The following is a 13,381-nucleotide window of genomic DNA, read 5'->3' as shown; positions in this document are numbered from 1 at the left end:
TCACCAGCAGAGAGAAAGAGAGAGAAAAATAAAGCTGGGTTAAGTGGTTATCTCCCTGTTCATAAGACACAAATTGCTCAAATCCTGTCGCTGAACCATCAAGGCCTCTACACTGACTTTATCGGCCAGGCAGATATACTTTTGCTTCGGAGCCCAGTCTGTCTTCTCTGGCAGGCGCGGGTGGGTGACAGATGCCCTACGCTTTGCTACGTAGTCAGTCGTCAGTCCGGCTTCCTGAACTTGGTCTGACTTTCACTGGATCCCAATCAGGGGTGAGTTGTTGTTTGGGAGGGAAGATACAAGAAGAGAGCATTTTGTCATGTACGAGTGGGTTCCTAAACTGTGACTCATGATGGGAGGGTCTCGGAGGGGCCAGGCTGCTTGTTACTACATCCCTCTCCCTTTGGCATCTGTCATCTCTCTGCCAGATTATGTGGCCGAGTACATGTATTTTACGTTGTACTCAGTGTTACAGCCAGCCATATTTGAGTGCAGGACATGACAGTGGAGAACTGAGGGAGTGAAGGGACCTGGAGTAACCAGGTCGCAGGTCACGGCCACGGGTCCAGGGGCCAGCTTAAGGGGACTCTAAATTGCTTTTTTCAGTGAGATCTTCTTTCCAAATTGATTAACAGTTCAAATTTTTCAAATTCTTCTATGTAAAAACATGAAATTTTCAAAGTGACTGAGTAATTTTTTTTCTGGGATTTTCCAGGATTTTTGTGCAAGTTTTGTGCAATAGATTTCTAACTACATGTATTACTATTTGTTTGGCAGTACAGTGTACATGTAATTCGCATTAATTCATCACTCACGATATTGAAAAATTAGAAAATGTGTTCTGAACTTACAAAATGATATGTCAGATGTGACAGGGACACCAATAAAATGGACCCCTAATTTCTGGAATTACCCATAAATGTACATTGGAGGTCGAATCAAACATCAACCAATGGTGATACAGTGTACGGTATTTCTACAAACTCGGTCTGCCCATATGAGTACCAGGAGCAGGCAATATGCTACTGGTATCCATATTCTACATACCCGGTACCACAAAGGAAATTCTAGGGTGTCTGATGCCTAAGATACTGACTCTAGTCTCCCAGGAAGTCTCGCGTGTGCAAAGTTGGTTGCAGACTTTGGTGAGGGGACCCGTTAACAAAGTTCCAGTTAACACTGTACAAACGTTTACGAGCAATCGAGCTTCACAACAACTTGGACGCGGTACTGACCAGCACAATGCTGGAACTCGAATTGAGAGTACGTGTAGGTGGTCAGGACATCCACTCTGGCCTGCAGGCTACACAGAGAGACTTCTTGAAACTTTCCTCACTTGGTCAAGCCATTCATCCTCTTGGCATATCATAAAAAACATGATAAAAACCGACAAGATTCAACAATTGTAAAGCTTTGAAACCTTTGGGAAAGTTGGACACTGACCATCACAAAAAGAATATCTCAAGCAGACTGGCTGATCCTACTGTACGGTCCGGGACCTATGGCTGACCCATGACAAACACACATAACATGTGTACTTGTATCTCTATGTACCTGTGTGTTTCTCAACCAAAACAAACAGAGGACACCTTTTCTTCTGAAGTGGCCCAACAAGTGACCTGCTGCCAGCCAGTTCACACCAGGGTTAATGATATGGTCGCACCTACCCTGTTGATTTACCCTGGGCTATTTAATTAATACTAACCCCTCTGCCAAGTTAGGTAGGCTCCCTACCCCCCAAGGCTGTTTACCTTCTTAGGTACCAGCTAGTCTGGCCCCCACTGCCTTGAGTGCAACCCCAAAAGTGTGCATCTGGAAGTGGTGGAACCAGATGACATAGGAGTGTCAATGATCCCCTTCTAATGCTTTGGAATGAGAGGCCTGGGAATTTGTGGAGTCCTCTTGGGAGATAAGAGGGTGAGGAGGGGGGGGGAACAAAAAGGTGCAAGGGACATGACAGGGTGCCGAAAATTGGAGTGGGGAACATTGGGCCCTTTTCAGGGACAAAAACCTCGGATTCAGACTGAGTATTCTGATGTGATCTGACTTGATGGGACTGGACAATGCTAGTGGGGGGAAGGGAGGGGGCTCTTAAGGGTCTTCTTTGACGAATCCCTTCAAAGGGCTGAAAGTTTCACAATGGAAAGTCCAAACAAGCAGGGTGCATCTACATTGATACTGTTGAAATCTCCAGTGACTTTTTGAGGGGCAAATTAAGGCTTGGAAACTCGCATACATTTTTGTAACAACATACACACTGAATTCCATGCGCAAACTCATCTGAACGATGGAACGCTCACGTCACAACATGCACACTGTACAGTATCTCAGAGGAAGTGGTCCAGCCAACAATGACTTGCATAAAAATATTACAATCCTCAGAGCTCCTCCAGTATTTTTTTATAAGGCGTGACGTAGTCAGAGTGCATGCATCTCACAACAGTCGAACCGTACAAGACACAGCACAAGTCACATGTTCAACTGCTCGGCACACACTCACGCCCTGGTGTATCAAAGTTTCTCAATGTAAAAGAATCCATGCCATCTATAAAGTTGTACTTAGCACAATTTATTCGCCCAAACCACAAAGTTGTTTGACTTTCCATTTTCCTCTCCAGAGAATCTGCCGCCGGTCTGCACCCTGTACAGGTTCTTTCTTCGAATCCTTTGTGGGAGGTGTTCCCGCTTTGGTAAGTTCTCACAATGCGACTGCAATTTCGTAACGTGGCTCTCTTTCGTGGCATACATGTACATGTAACAATAGTAATGTGTAACAGAAAATCCTTTGGCTTCTAACTACATGCAATGTGCAGGTAATTTTTTTCAATCATAACAGTCGGCACATGATTGACAGATTCTTACAATACACCAGCGGTGAGAAATGTTCCAATACGGGCCCGAGAAAAGAAAACAAGTGATCCAACATAGGGCTCCCGCTTACCGTATGGCCAATAAAAAAAATCAAACAGTAACTTTCTTTTTCCTTGGCTGGAAAACCCTTCGCAGCACCCCTTGTAACCATTACAGGACTGACAAAGGAAAATTGAATTCCATTCGACTGAGCAGCTGCCCAAAAAAAATGATTTCCAGAAAATAATCGCTGAGATATGCAAGCCCCCATTCAATCCTCGGGGGTCTCGGCAACCTGAATGAAGTTAGCTTTGATGGCCAGCCATGCCTGAACTGATCCAAGGCTGGGTTTTTTTTTAAATATCTATGTGCGCTTGCGTGTGCCCATGTATTTGAATGCATCGGGCAAACGAAGCGGAATCTTAACATAATAAGGTGATCTGATAGACCAATCACCTGGACGTTGAACTAGAAGGTTTCTGAAAGGGTCGCCGGTGAAAAGAACCTGCAACAAAAGCCATTCGCTCCTGCCCAAGTCAGCCGTATTTTAATCGATTACACAGTCAATTACAGAGCAGATCGCCCCCCGGTTTTTTTTCTCTCCTCCCACTCCAGCCTTTAATGTTTTTTTCTTCCAAGAGATTTTCGCTTGGCAGACAAAACTCACAAGGAAGGAGAAGCCAGAGCATGCTATCCGCTTGTTGGAGCAATTTGCTCCTTGGCCGACCACAAACAATAACAGCCTTTCAAGTGGAGTTGATGGCCATTTTACGGCCGATTGTCAGGGGCCCCCACCTGTGTATACAGCTTACACCTCATAATACCCTGGCAAGAATGTAATTCCCCTGTGGTATCGCAAACTCGCCCCAGCAGATGCTGCACAGAAAGCCAGGATGACAGTGTACGCTCAAACTTTAGGTACCATACCACCTAATCTTGAGATCTGCCACTCTACATACTGACCCCCTGGAGCACAATGCATGGACACGCTTGTAATCGGGAATGTTTTGATTGTCCGGAACACTTCAAACAATTGTGGAGTACAAAAGAACCTGTCCTTCGAACACAAAAGGCTCATTTTTTTCTCTGGTGAATCTTTCAGATAGGGGCAACGACACAACATGGAGAGATTTACTTCTATTTGAACAATCTCAACAGGACACCCGCTTCACAGCTTGACAAAGGGAGGGCTCCCGCTTGACAATTTCAAAGGCAGGCTCGCATTGACGGCCCATCTGTTTACTTACATTCGCTCCACTGATCTCAGGTCTGAGAAGGCTCCACGCTCGATGCTGACAATCTGATTGTTGCTCAGCTGTCTGTAGATTCCACATAATATAGTCAAAGGAAAATAAAGAAAGCCTTCATCAACTAACCACAGAATTAGACATTCTTAAACGTCAAAATAAAGTATTCCAACAGGACCAACAAAGCCGATGCTGATGTTGGCACACTGTGTCAAATGTTTTTGTTAAATGATATGGAATCATTTCTGGGAACATGAGCGAGTACATGCAGTGAATGAATAATTGCTCTTTGACAGAGCAGACCCAAAATGAACAGCTTCTACAGCTCAGAGATTACTTAAAAATAATTCCAGCTGAAGACAAACCTATGTTGGGATGAACGAGGGACAGCTAATGTTTTTCGGCCTATGAAGTGACCAAAATGAACATAATCTCAATGACATCAACCAGCAATGCTCTTACTTTGGTAACTCGAAGGTTTGGAATTTTGGCAAACTGTTCAATTATTTCGGGTATTTGCAATGAGGAAGGCCACTTACAAGACTCGTAATCTCCGCAGATTGTCAAAATCTCCCTTGCGGATCTTTGTGATGTTATTCCCATCAAGATTTCTGCGGAAGAAAGACGATGATGCCAACAATGTGAATACAATCAATCACCTCAACTATCAGTTAGTAATGAGAAGAGAAACAGTATTTGCAGAAGGTGTCCATCAAAATTCTCTCTGCATTTTGTGTAAAATAAAAAAAAAAACGCTAAGGACTACAGTGTGGACGATGCACAACTTTGGTTAACCCACTGCCAAATTTGTGAGGAAAGTGACACCACACTAAGGGCCAAGCTGACAAACATGGACACCCCAAAGCTTAAAGTCTCAGACCAACGTTGCCATCTGTCCATCCGGGGACTTCTATTTTGGGCCAAAGCTGACCACCAAAAAGCCCCAGTAATCCAGGTGAGGCAGTGGAAGTGAGTACCACCCCCCTACAGTGTCCTCATTGAGGAAACGCTACAGAGGCCCCTGTTAACCCTCCTACTGTTAAAAACAGTCAAAAATGCCTTCCAATTGATTTCCCCCATGACACAGACACGTATGGGAAATTTGACTGATTTTGACTGCTGTGACGACTGTGTCAAGAATGCATCTTAGCATAGGAGGGTCAATACCAGATAGGCCTACATTTTTCCAAAACAAGTCTGAGAAATGCACTCTGGTGTGCAAAAAGGGACCAACAAGAAAAACAAAATGGGGAACAAAATAAACTAAAGCCCCCAAAAGTTACATTCGCTACAAGGGAGCAAAGCCTTCCAACCATGAGCTGCAAAGTTAGAATCATTTCAAAAAAGGTGCCAAAAAAAACGGTGCCCATCACATCAGTGCTCCCAAATTTGGCACAACTAGATTTTCTTTTTTGTAGCCGCGGCATCTTCCAGAGGTTGGCTCTAGCGCAGCGTAATGTCTGTCAGCACCACACACATATTCACTTCCTTTTCCCTTAAACGCTCCACCCCTCTTCATGAGCTCCTCCTAAAAATGAGGGGGTTAATGATCCAGCTTCCCAGCATACTGCACCATAAAAATTTCACTGCCAAGGTCTCAATGAACGCTCGAGTCCTTAGAACACAAAACGAAATGCCAGCATGACATTCCACTTCAATTGACGCAACTTACATGATGAAAAAAAAATGCCATAAGACTGTGTTGCTGTGTGTATACATTCGAGAATTTCATCGAATCTCACCAGAGCCTGTATTGTTAAAATTTGTGGTTACGTTCCTGAACCGCGTTTGCTCCAGGCATTCGTACCACCCGTATCTTCAAACAAAGTGATGTCATGTACATGTAACTGTCAATTTAGCCTATGAAGGCCTACAATGCACGAAATCTTACCATTACTGCGGCCGCAAAAAATCTTTCCTGTGCCCTTAAAAGCACGACCAATAGCTGCCACTTGATTTCCACATTCCAAATAGCCGCCCATTGTTGGTTTTAACCGAAATTTCCAACTTTTTTGTGGATTAAAGTACCAGAACGACATGCAATTTCACTACACTGGTATCCAATCTCGTGACTTGCATATGTTACTTGCAAAATTATGCCGGGTACCATGACAATCCACTCGCCTTACATCGACATCCACACGTGACATCGGTCTTTTAAGAGGGCATTCACCTTTCATTTTGCAAAACTTCCCCCAATGACACAGCTGTTTGAGGGCGTGGTCGGTAAGATGATCAATGCATGATAACGAAACTTTTTTGTGAAATTAGCTCCGTGGTAAAATTGCTGTTACTGTGATTAGAAATATGTTCATTTGGACGAAAAATCCAGCAAGAAGGTGAGTTCACTATAAAGAAAAGCAGGTATATCGCACCCTACACTCCTACAATCACGAAATTAATGGTATGGGCCAGCGACAGCCTAAATCACACAACGCGAAAGCACAGGGGTTAGGCTTTAGACGAAATGTGAGGTAAGAGGTAGCCGACATTTTGCCGGTGGCACTGTCTCATCACTGTCGTCATTTTGGAAGTCATTAATTCGATCTCATCATCCCAAGGCATTTTTTTTTCAAAGGTTGATGGAACTTCGACAGTCATCAACTCAGGCCTAAACAAATGGAAGAAATCGATCGCCCGATGCGGTCCTTTTGAGCCTAGGGCTGTACGCGAAGCGACACCCGTGTCTGCAGCAAAATCCGGCGGTCCTGATCGGTTGGTGGGACGGGGGATCCGCTGCAATGACCCCTCCAATCGATGTGGAATGTTGGCCCACCAAGGCCGACAGACTCGACTCCCTTTTCAAATAAAAGCCAAGCACGGGTGGCCGGTTTACAACGGCAGCACTCGCTCCACGGAATGCTTGTACTACTCCAGAGAGAAAAAAATCGGTAGTCCTTGGCGGCGTATGTCCCTTAAAGTTAAAGAAAGGCAAAATCTAGTTAATGTTTGATTAGGTATGCGAGAGAACAAAAAAGAGGCCCAGGAAATAGCGCTTTAGTTGGACAAAGAAGTGTCACCGTTTACTTATGGGTACAATAAAGATGAAATAAGCTAATGTGGCGATAAATGACATTTCATTGAATGGAAAACAAACAGTTTTCATTCTCTGGATTATCTGAACTTTGAGTTTTATCCATTCAGGCCTGCTGATTATCGATCTTTAGTTTTTGGACGGACTTGCCGATATTCAGCGGACCAGAAATCCGTTATCGTGTTAATGTCCGCACTCAAATAGTCCACGCCTCGCCTGTTCTTATTCGAATTTCAACTCAGTATTCTCTTTGTCGTGGCTTTTGGCCCCAAAATGCTGCAACCTGCCTGCCAGAGTGCAACTCGAAAATGGCCGCGTACCAAGGCAGCATTGCGTTTAACACCACCTTACGCTGCGATGAACTTGGCCTGACCCAGAATCCTTGCCCTCCGTGTACAACTCATCAGTGCATGCAGTGGGTCGCTTTGGATTGGTGTAACACCATGCACGCGCAAAATTCTAAATTTGGTGACCTTGACTGGTTTGCTCGCGAAAATTTTGAAGGTAATTCCTATAGACTTTCGCCAAGATGAACAATCTTTTGGGACGAGGAGGACAGTGTATGTAATTGAAGATTGTGTCCTTGAACTTGGAGGCCCACCCAGCAATTGAACAGCTGGGAAAGGAACTTTACAACCTAGTAGTTAAAAATAGGTCGGGTGTTTTTTTTTACACGTACTGTTTTTAAATTCGAATGGCGTAAAGCTCATAAAAACGTCCGTCGAAGATTTAGAAGTGCAATAACAGATCGTCTTTTCATCAACTGGAGGGTAAATTGTGACTAGAGGTTCCTTTCTCACTTCGGTTTACGACCCTCACTGTAAAAAAAAGCGCACAGTTTAATTTAAAAAAAAAAAAAAGCACCGGCAAAGTCTGCGGTTATACGTTTTGAGTGGTGAAGTGTACCATCGTAAAGACTGGTCCCGTGTCCATGTCAACGACGTCCAAATTTTAAAGCTGCAGCAAACTGAGTGGAGTCAGCTTAAAAGTCACTAAAAATGTACCCCCAATCCACAACCAAATCAAATCCCCGAAGCTATATTATGAAAATAAAGAAACAAATAGTGTATTTGTTTACAGCTCTGACGAGGCCGAAATTTCTACACTGAAAGCAAAAAGAAAACTTGCCACTTCTGACAAAGGCCAACCATAAAACTTCACTCCATAGAAATAAACAATTTTTGTACACAGGTATGCTGCAACACCCCTCACCAATCACATGCCCAAAAGCAAGTGATTATCTTTACAACAAAGAAGAAATTGGCATGCACAGCAACTTGGCTACTGAATCAAAAGTCACAGAATGTAACAGAATGAGCCTTAAGTTTTACGCAGAAATCAACGTCACAGGACGAAATAAAGAAGTCACAATAATTACTTTTCAATAATGCGTATGCATAGTCAGTAACGATGGCATCCCGATACGGAAACCACTCATGCACATCATTTTGACAAAACAGGTGTTCACTTGTCATTGGAGAGTGCTTTTGTGTGTGACTTTTGATTCAGTAACCAAGTTGCTGTGCATGTCAATTTCTTCTTTGTCATAAAGATAATCACTTGCTTTGGGGCATGTGATTAGTAAGGGGTATTGCAGCATACCTGTGTACAAAAAATTGTTTATTTCTATGGAGGGAATTTTTATGTGTGGCCTTTGACAGAAGTGGCAAGTTTCTTTTGCTGTCCAGTGTATATCATACTCACAATCGCTCTGTGTTGACGGGTATGTTGACAGGTATGTACTGTAATCCCCGCTTGATGCAGTCCACGGTCCGCCGGTAGCAGCTGCACTCCGGCGGGCAGTCCCGGGCCCGCCTGCCCCCCTCGCTTATATCCACCGCTAGTCCCAGCACACAGAGTCCGGCAATCAAGTATTTCATCCTGGATAGATCCATGGCACGGGTCATCCGAAAGACAGCGAACAACAAAACAAAACAAAACAAAAATACTATTCTACAGCCAGCAGAAATTGATTAATCTCCTACTTTTCCCTCCTTAACCGCAGCAAACAGAAGTGCACGTCGGTTATATATATTGCCTCTGGGTATTGATGTGTAGAGGGGGAGAACAAGATGCAGAACTTTTCTTTCCTGCCGAAACTGTAGAATTATAGGAGCCTTCCTTTCAAGCGGCACGTACGGCAAACGGTCAAGGGATTAGAGTATTCCAAGTTTACGAAGGAGCTACTGAGGCACTTGGACTGCCTGCATGACCCCACGGGATCTCCGCGAAATATATCCCTGCTCCCTGTGACTGGTGTGACGAACCAATAACGATGTCAAGTTAAGCGCTCTCCCCTGCTCAAACTTTTCTCCTATCCACTCTGCCTCTCCAAAACGAAACAAACCCAACTCCCCGGTGACAATGCTCCTCTGCCTTCAACTTTTGACAGCATCCATGCCGGCGCTGAAGACAAAAAAACGGTCCTCCAAGCATAAAAACAAACCGTCCGAATCCTGTCAACCGACAACGCAATTATAACTTGATATTATAATCCTCGACAAAAAAGCACAGCACACGCCAGTACGTAGTGCGCAAGAGTCCTCCGTCCGAGACGCCACTGCACCACTGAGCACTACACTACGAGTGAACGGTACCGGGGACGAGTTTTAACGAGTGACCGCGTACGCGTAGCGGGTGACGATGACGTCCCACCAGGCTGTGTACACAAAGCCCCGTGCCCACCGCACATGAGCAGGGATCTGACGCGCCGGTCACGCACACGGTTTTTCAGGCATCGAGAACCCAATAAACCGCCCCCTAAGTCACCGTGGGACGTCACTCAATGGATTATCACAATGGGACGGGGGAGATTACGAGGACCACTTTTACCACAGTTGAAAAAAAAAATGAAACCGCATTATGAATTTAAAACCAACTGTACGCTTTTCTGCTGATCAAATCTCTATGAGAATAGGCCCTATCTTATTTGAACGCCTGAATGGCAGTATGAATTTCCTTAAACGTAACGGGCCCTTCATTTAGCATTCCAATGTATGGTTACTTATTTTCAAAAGTGTCGACTGCAAACTTCAAATTATAAAAAATGATATTCTCAGGCACATTATATAATTACGTACTGCCGGTTTTAAGTTGCTTTTTGCAATACGCCAATTTAAATGTTTTTGTAATTCATAACTGACAAAATTATCCTCAAATAATGAAATTAACATCTAATACCGCACTGCCTCTGCCATGTGTCATCTGTCACTGTCATGTACCATCACTGTCATGTGCCATTCTACAATGCCACGAGTTAACCTCATGTTACCTGCTCAATTTGTCCGTAAATATTTTGACAGCAAACGGATAGCGGATCACGAGTATAGCTTTTCGGCAGTCGGTGCCAAGCTGGCACGGGCTTCTAATACAATATAAAGGGTTCAGTCTCCAACGGAAGGCGCTTGGAATTCAGAAAACAAAGCTCATTCGTTTTTCTAATAGCGGGAAGGGGCTCTAGACGTTTTCAGAAATACCTTACGGGAGGAACTTAAAGCAAAAAGAGCCAGATTAAATTGGTATTAAAACTGAGGAAAATTGGACTAATTGGTAAAGACGAGAAAACGCGGGGATGTTGGCTGCGGGGGGTCACATCAGGGACGGGAATGGGGGAACCGGGGTGCGCGAAGCAAAACTTCAGGCAAAGTCTAATGATGCTGTCCCTCACCGTGTTTGCCAGGTGAGGTCGGGATTTCCAGTGAGAACGAGGCGGTGCACAGACCTCAAAATGTGCACACTAGGGACAAACCTCGCCAACAGTCCTCCTTATTCAGTGATTGAGTTGTTTTTGATAGATTATATTTACGAAACACGTATACCACAACCCACCGCAACAAGGCGTGTTGCGGTGCCCGTGCCCATAGCGGTTATGGTTTTAGTCCCCCCCCCATCGTGGGGGCGGGGGTTCGAATTCAGCTGTTGTTACAAACATGATGCGACATTGGCTAAGTCACTTTACATATGCTTGCCTTGTTCTCTGAGTACATACGGACATCTGTGAGGGCAGAGATGGTAATTGAATTAGTTTAGACGTCTCCCACCTTAGACGGTTCGATCAATCGTGTATCAATCTTCCCACAGTGCGCTGATTGGGATTTGAGAATGTCCCCTAAGCAGGGATAACATAAAGATGTGAAGGTCATCGACTTGCATCATTGCTGAAATGCGTCTATATCGACACTCTATAAATCTAAGGGAAAGTATCATAATCATAATCTGTGCCCTTACATTATTACTACAATGGATTTAAAACTGAAAAAGCAGTACAAATCGGTTTTCCATGATGTAGTTTACAAAGGTACAATGGGTCGCTGATGGGGCTTGCCAAACCTTAATTCAGTGACATTGAACGTCTGCGTTTGGTTGATGCAGACGTGTATTGGGTTTATGGAAAACTTAACCAGTGCACCATCAGAAAACCATTTCAAAAAGTCCTCATCGAATTCTGAGCATGGAAGTTTGACCACCGTGTGAAAGTTTGAAGCTGACAAGAGTTGACAGGCTGCTTTCTTGTAGGAGGGGATGATATCGTATGAAATGACAATGGATCCTACCGGCGCTCCCAACGTGGTACACCACATCCCCCACACTCCAAGCAAGCTAATATTGACTTGATGTTTGAAGTCTATCAGGTACCCATGAACGCCGTGGAGTGAAGCTTGGCTTAACATTTCTGGCATTGGGAGCAACTTTTGTCCGACCCACTTTACCGAGCCTGAAAGATCGGCTCGGCACCGCAAGTGAAAGGAGCCCGTATTTGAACTGTCTGGCGAAGAATGCCCGTCACGACATGATGGGGCCACGGCGCGTAGCAGCTTGGCATTGTTCCCCGTGCGAAGCGTCCAGATCCCTGACGCCAGTTGGCAAACGGATATACGGTGTCGGCCCAAGCGCGGAATCTGGAAGACGCCCAACCGGCCTGCGCCGTCCCGAGTTGGGGGAAGATGTGACAGACAAACGGAGGATACATCGGACGATTATCGGCACAGTGGAGCCATGGAGAGCAAGGATCGCTTTTGGACTCGCGGTAGACAAGTGAAATGTGCGGGGAGGGGATCATAGAGTTACATTAAATAGATAAACAGCGCCAAGTGCCCAGAGGACTGTAATGAATCCACCACAGTCTACCACATTCTGACATGAATCATTTGTAACCATCAAAAACACGGTCATCCGTCCTGCAATCAGTTGATGTTTACAGAGGGCAACTTTCGAATTTGAGCCGTGTATGAAAGGATCAGAAACAGCTAGCCTTATTCAGAAAATTACATCGAACCCCGAGTAATAAGTACAGGGTCCTATTTTCAAATACACCATTTTTTGACACCCGAGGAACCGAGTTTACTTCACGACAGGGCCGCGACTTCCGTCCAACAAAGTGAGGGCGCACTTCAGAAAGCCAGTGAATGAATATTGCACTCCACCAAGAATTAATACCTCCGACATCGAATCAAAATTAGTAGTTCATGTATTTTCTCAATCGATTTCGGGCTCAGGAGAATGATCAAACGTAAAAGAAACAACATAGAATTTTACCTGGTCATTAAAAATAATACAGGCGATTCACAATAGTGAGCCTCGAAGAGTTTGCAACGCGTTGAACAATCACAGTGCGCGAAATATGTCAACCTTTCGAACGGGCACTATCGCCCACATTTAAAGGTAGGATGTCTGTCTGCTGGATAAGAATGCTTCGTGAGCATAGAGAGTTGGAAAGTCAAATAGGGCGCCCTGTTAATAAAGGAGTAATATTGGTAGACCTACCAGCTCCGAGCTGGACCAATAGGTGGCGCGATTTTCCTAGCAACGGAGGCTCCTTGGTAGGAACTTCAATGTGCTGGTTCACGAACGACTTCGAGATGCATGCGTTGAGTGCGCATCGCTACCAACAAAACAAGCGGTCCCGACCAGCATGGCTCTTTTCAACCGATGAAGGCTACTTCTACTCATGGCGTTTTTTACCAGCAGTTCGTTTTATGAATCGTCTTCAACAGAGCACTCTTAATTGTCATTTTAACAATCACTGTGAAATTCTACCGATTTCAGTTTTAAATTTAAAATATGAAAAACTCTTCTTTCTCTCAAATGTTCTCTGGATGTTGAAATTATACTTTGGATGTTTCTATATTCCTATGCGTGAAGCAATTTCCGAGGGAATATAACCCACTGCGTGCAGTTTCTACAAGGGGCCAAAGCGCCCTCTGCAGCTCATTTATGAGTAGTCTCTCATTGTGACCACCAGGAGCATCGA

At 44.6% G+C, this 13,381-nt stretch overlaps 1 protein-coding gene across 1 annotated transcript in view; it reads right to left on the bottom strand.

Moving 5' to 3' along the window:
- The window catches only part of LOC110977078 (slit homolog 2 protein-like), a 56,329-nt gene extending 46,503 nt beyond the window's left edge, over window positions 1-9,826 (bottom strand). The window contains exons 1-3 of the mRNA XM_087145192.1: window positions 8,836-9,826; window positions 4,637-4,708; window positions 4,098-4,169 (exon numbers count right to left, since the gene is read on the bottom strand). Coding sequence (XP_087001318.1) covers window positions 4,098-4,169; window positions 4,637-4,708; window positions 8,836-9,038 — 347 coding nt within the window. The 5' untranslated portion in view covers window positions 9,039-9,826. The remainder of the gene's footprint in view (window positions 1-4,097; window positions 4,170-4,636; window positions 4,709-8,835) is intronic.
- Window positions 9,827-13,381: the final 3,555 nt, after the last annotated feature.

This window comes from Acanthaster planci, linkage group LG13, assembly GCF_054643075.1.
Source record: "Acanthaster planci isolate LZ-2023a linkage group LG13, COTS_SCS, whole genome shotgun sequence".
Classification (NCBI taxonomy): Eukaryota; Metazoa; Echinodermata; class Asteroidea; order Valvatida; family Acanthasteridae; genus Acanthaster; species Acanthaster planci.
This window is presented reverse-complemented; position numbering and strand designations above follow the sequence as displayed.